This window comes from Phoxinus phoxinus (genome assembly GCF_949152265.1).
Source record: "Phoxinus phoxinus genome assembly, chromosome: 18".
In the NCBI taxonomy this organism is placed as follows: domain Eukaryota; kingdom Metazoa; phylum Chordata; class Actinopteri; order Cypriniformes; family Leuciscidae; genus Phoxinus; species Phoxinus phoxinus.
Window position 1 is genome coordinate 18,137,177 of NC_136893.1, and position 6,171 is coordinate 18,143,347.

General features: G+C 40.0%; 1 protein-coding gene across 1 annotated transcript in view; it reads right to left on the reverse strand.

Annotated features, from left to right (window-relative positions):
- ntsr1 (neurotensin receptor 1 (high affinity)) overlaps window positions 1–6,171 on the reverse strand; it is a 38,607-nt gene extending 32,436 nt beyond the window's left edge. Inside the window, exon 1 of the mRNA XM_079587444.1 lies at window positions 5,349–6,171. Coding sequence (XP_079443570.1) covers window positions 5,349–6,017 — 669 coding nt within the window. The 5' untranslated portion in view covers window positions 6,018–6,171. The remainder of the gene's footprint in view (window positions 1–5,348) is intronic.

Genomic DNA, 6,171 nt, shown 5'->3' on the forward strand with positions numbered 1-6,171 from the left:
ATCCCGGAGGACATCGTCTCTGACAGAGGTCCCCAATTCATCTCCAGAGTTTGGCGTGCCTTCTTTCAGCTCCTCGGGGTCACTGTCAGTCTCTCTTCCGGATACCATCCTCAGACCAATGGCCAGACTGAGCGCAAGATCCAGGAAATCGGTCGCTTCCTAAGGACCTACTGCCACCAGTACCAGGACAGCTGGAACCGTTATCTTCCCTGGGCTGAGTATGCTCAAAACTCTCTCCGACAAAGCACCACTGGTCTTACTCCCTTCCAATGCATTCTCGGTTACCAACCTCCTCTGTTCCCCTGGTCTGGGGAGTTATCTGAGGTTCCAGCTGTCGACTTCTGGTTCCAGCAGAGCGAGGGGGTATGGGACTCAGCTCACGTTCATCTCCAACAGGCAATAAGGAGACACAAGACCCAGGCTGATCGTCGAAGACTACCAACTCCCTCTTATCAGCCTGGGCAGAAGGTGTGGTTGTCCACCAGGGACATTCGTCTCAAGTTGCCATGTCGTAAGCTGAGTCCTCGATTCATTGGACCTTTCCCCATCGAGAGGCAGTTGAACGAGGTCACCTACAGACTTACACTCCCAAGGCAGTATCGCATCTCACCATCCTTCCATGTGTCATTGTTAAAACCTTACGTTGACCCTGTCCTTCCTATTCCTTCAGATACACCTGCCATTGACGTACCTCCTCCTCCTCCGGTGCCTGTGGAGGATGAGCCCATCTATAGGATCCGTTCCATCTTGGACTCCAGGCGGCGAGGTCCCCGTCTCGAGTACCTCATTGACTGGGAGGATTACGGGCCGGAGGAACGTTCTTGGGTGCTGCGCGACGACGTAATGGATCCCACTCTCCTTTCCCAGTTTCACGAGGAACATCCCAATCGACCAGCACCCAGAGGTCGGGGTAGACCTCGCCGCCGACAGCATCCTTCACAGGCGTCAAGAGCCGCTTCGGGAGGGGGGGGTACTGTCAGGATTCCACCTTCACATCACTCTCCATTACCTCCCAGATCATCACTGACTCCTCCCACTCCTTCAATCACCCGTTCACAGTCCCCTGATTACTGATTCCCATCACCTGTGACTCATCACCAGTTCCCTTTATAACCCAGCATTCACCTCACCTCCGTTGTCTGATCTCGTCATTACTTGACCACAGACCCACCGTGAACACTCTCCTATGCTAACCCGCTACTTACCCGAGCTTACCTGCATTCCTCCTCGGATCCCATCGTCTCGTCTCAGTCCAGTCATCAAGGCTCCTTCTCTTCAACTCCCTCTCCTGGATCCACACCTGAATACACATCACGGAATCAATCATTCAGCTAAGACTCTCCATATTTGCCATAGACTGTCTCACTTACCATTCCACTGTGTGTCCGCAACTGCATTGTTCAATAAAAGTGTGTTTACAACTTACGTCATCTCTCTCCGTGTTTCAAACCCTGACAGGGATGAAGGGTTTCCTGCTGAAAAATCCAGCGTCCAGGTATATGTTTTGCTGGTTGCTGATTTGCTACACCAGCTCAGTTTGAGAACAGCATGTTGGTCCACCAGCTACAGTATACCAGCACTATACTAGTATAAACCAGCCTGGACCAACATGCTGGTTTATGATGTATATTTCAGCAGGGTTGCAAGAAAAAAAGATAATATTTTATTTTAATAACACGCATTTGTTTTTGTTTATTTCTTACTGTTAAACACTAAGGACTCTCAATAGAATAATGACATCTGGCCAGCGTTTAGAAAGCAGAACAAAAGAATACAACAATATGTAAAGTCAGTAAATGTTTTAAAACGTATTATATTAAACGTTTTTAATTAATATGTCAAGTTAATGCATTGACTTGACAGACCTAAAATAACTAAGGTAAAAAAATACAAAAAAAAATTTGTTTTATTTTTATTTTATCTTTATTTTAATTTTTTTTGCATCATTACTCCAGTCTTCAGTGTCACATGATCCTTCAAAAATAATTCTAACATGCTGATTTGTTGCTCAAGAAACATTTCTTATTATTATCAATAAAACATATTTTTAGGTGAAAACTGATACTTTTTTGTTCGTTTTTACATTTACAATAAATTTGTTTGTGAAAAGCGTTTCAGCAGAGCATAGCTAAGTATTATCTACCAAATTGAATCTCCCTCTCAGAAGTGAAATCTATCTAAAACAAAGTTTTTTTTTTTTTTCAGGTGTTTTGTTGAACCCAGAAAGCTGTGCTTTATGAATGGTGTTGTACTGTTGAATGAAGGGGTGAAATGTCAGAATATGAAAATTTCAACTCAACAGTCCATCTCTCCCTCTCTTTATGGCTAGAAGAGCTCTAAACAGCTGCCAGAACAAAGTGGCAGTCCAATATCTACTATCAGCCAGTTATCCTTGCCAACATCATGTTCTGCCTGCTGCTATGACAGTCTCACTTTATTTGTATACACATAATTTCAAGTGCAGTACTGGATTATTTTCAGGTGTAGACTGCAATAGAAAGATCAGAATAACAAACAGAAGTGGATGAACCATTAAAAAGGCACCATGCTCTTATTCAAGAAACCATTACTGAACCGAAAGACGAAGTAACATACATATTTATGTCAGTTTACACTTTATGTGGCAAGGTTATATCACATCACAAAAAGCAATAAAAGACCATTTTTGTTTTCTTTCTGCAATCATTTTGTGTCCCACAGAGCACTATTTTTTGTATTTTTGTATAATACTGTATTGTATTTCATATTGTGAAACCTTCTGTATATGAAAGAGGACATCTAGGGGTTTTCTGTGGTATCCAATTTGCCAAGACTGAAACATGATACACCGTTTGTCCTGTAGCAATATAAGCTGCTATTGCAACTATCATTCTTTTGACTGGAGAATCTCAGGATGATACACACACTCTGCACCGACTGATGGAATTTGTCAGAACCGATTCATCTCGTATTCATACGCTCTTTATTCTCTCTCTCCAGTTTTTCTGCAGCTTTGCCTCTGTTTCGGTGTGCATTCATATTCTCCTTTTCTCGTTTTGCCGTGTGATTCAGATTGTGACTCACTGACTGTTTCCGCCGTGAGTTCCAATTATCCACAGGCCTTTCAAGTACTGAATGCTGTAATACGCCATTTAAAATTAAGGATAATTTTAATACATTATTTGGCCTCATATGCTACTCCACAGGTGTTCTCGTTTTCAGTCTCACTCTGTGGTTGTTGTTTTTTCAAATGTAGAAAGATGGAAAGCTGAGTGTTACAAGCAGGAGACCTCCTGTCCTTGTAAATGGATTGTGTTCCAGACTAAATTAGATTCACTGGTGTAATAGAAAAGAATAAGGCAGGCACAAGGTTAAGGTCTACAAGAACAATTTTCCAAGAATCAAAGCATAATGTCTCCATTTCCAGGCAATTAGGATTTACTTTAGTGAACGGTCAAGTGCATTCCATTTTCATAAGATAGCAAATCCTTATTTTGAAGCAAATCCTACTTGTTACAAAAAAATCCCTTAAGAGTCATATTGGTTGTAAAAACTGAGTAGTTCAATTCATTAAAATCACTGATTTATTTTGACTTTCATGACCATCAGTGCTCACAACAGAAGCAATAGAGACCCTGCTGCTCTTCATTTTAATGTGTTTGACTAATAAAGACATCAACATTTAATTTGCAATTCCAACAGAATCAAAGGGGCATAATACATATTAATGTATTTACCCACTGCTCTTGTGGTTTAGAATAAAATACACAGCAAATTGTTTTCAATTCAACTGAATTAATCCACTGCATTAGTTTAAACCAGCAAACGTTATTTTTTAGGATCAGATCCTTATTTACGCAGAAATAGGTAAAATTAACACATTTAAAAGTGTGCTTGGTTTTTGTTTGTTTGCCTTTTTTTTTCCTTTTTTTTTTTTGGAGTTCAGGACTGCATGTTTAGACATTTTTATTTTTCCACTCATTCTGTTTGGACTGGTGATAGTGAATCAACATGTTTGGACTTGCTGACATTTTGTCAACTTGGAGTCAAATTTTACGTTTGACTCCTTGTTTGAACATTTTATTTTCATCTCACACTCATTCGATTTGAAGTGTCTGGCACTGGTTCATGTTAGTAAAATAAGTTGACATAGTTAGCGGGGGACAGTAACAAAGTACATTTACTCGAGTAGTACACTTTTTGAGTATCTGTACTTTACATAATTTCACATTTCTACTACATAAATGACCCATTTTAAATACAAATTCATCTTTCCAGAGGTGAAGTATCCCTTTAACAAAGTTACCTAAAGTTAGGTATCATCATTATTAGTATCATCATTTTTATCTCACAATTCTAACTTTTTTCTCGCAATTCCAAATTTACATCTCACAATTCTGAAAATGTTCTCAAAATTACGTGATATAAACTTGCAATTGCAGGTTCTAAATTCAGAATTGCGTGATATCAATTACGAGTTAATTTTTTTTCTCAGAATAGTGACAGAAATAGTCTTCCATAGAAAAGCAATAGGCCTATATAAAGTAAAAGTTATTATTATTAGTATCATCATCCTTTTTTTATAAAGTAAAAGTTATTATTATTAGTATCATCATTCTTTTTTTTATATATAAAGTAAAAGTTATTATTATTAGTATCATCATCCTTTTTTTTTTTTTGTAGCTGTGATGCTGCGGGTCACGTGATCTTACCCATGAGGGAGCAACCCGCTCCATAAAGAATAAGATTTGTATTGTTATTCATATTTTTAAACTGATATGAATGAAGTCTTCATCTCACGTGAGTCTATTGCTTAAAAAAAATCTGAATGCTCACTTTTTACAATGTTCAACTGCTGCCAGTTAAATCAGCCTAATATTTCTAGTAGAAATTCGTGTTGGATATTGAACATTTTCGTTTAAAGTGGACCATCGAAATAAAGTGATACTTTGTGCAGTAAATTGCATTGATACCTTTCTGAAAGCACTATAAAGTAAACGCCTAGTCTGTGAGGCTGCTGGTCACGTGATCTTGCCCATGAGGGAGGGACACTCTCCATAAAGAATAAAACAAGTAATAACGAGTATTTTTTTTATTAGCAAAAAAGAAAAGAAAAACTAAGCCCACACTATTTACAATGTTGAAATTCGTGTTGGATGTTGACAATTTTCCTTTCAAAATTATTAGGTAGGCTATAACCAGCGGCGCTACCCAACAGGTTGTTCCTTATGATAAGACACTTTTGCTTGTAGTAGCTATTATAAGAAGAAGAAAAAACATCCAACGCAATACAAACTATAACCAAATCAATACAGAAATAAGGAAATAATCCACTCGTGAGGCAAGGAAAGAGATCTGTGCGCGCTCACCTGTATAACGGTGTTAGCAGTTATCGGGGACGCGATTGTGGTGCATATAAATTCATCATTCGCCGGTCGCAGTCCCATGGTGAAAATCATCGGAGTAGCCAGGAGAAAAGACGCGATCCAAATGGCGCTGATGAGTTTCTTGGTGCGGCTCCGCGACATGATGCTCTTCGCCTTGAACGGGTGGCAGATGGCCATGAAGCGCTCCACGCTCAGGCTGGCGATATTGAACGCCGTCGCATACGAGCAGCCGTCCCGCAGAAAGTAGTACCCTTTACACACAGCCTCCCCAAAAGCCCACGGGTGATGAACCCAGATGAAGTTGTATAACTCGATGGGCATGCAGAGGATCAAGATGAGCAGGTCGGATATGGCCAGACTCGCCAGGTGATAATGCACCGTACTCTGGAGGTTTTGGAGAGATTTTTTCGTGAGAAGTGTGTACAGGGTGATCGAGTTCCCCAAACATCCGATTACAAACAATAGCACATATATCACAGTGACGAAAACTTTAGAATAGATGTTTGTATTCACGTCCAAATCCTCTTCGGAGACGTGCTCCGTTTCATTGTCCAGAAATGACAGAGACCGGTTCGCCGAAGAGAGAAGTTTCTGCGTTAAGATGCGCAAGTCTATGAAGTTGCGCCCTGGTAGCGTAGTATTAACCTCCATGGTAGTCGTTAAATATCAACACATAATAAAAACGAATGTCAAATGAATAGCGCGTTCCTTGCAAAATGTTTCACATTTGTACATTTGAGGAGCTATGCGTAAAGCAGGTGAAACCTGCTCTAAACTTACTCTCACAGGTCTGTGGAAGCGAGAC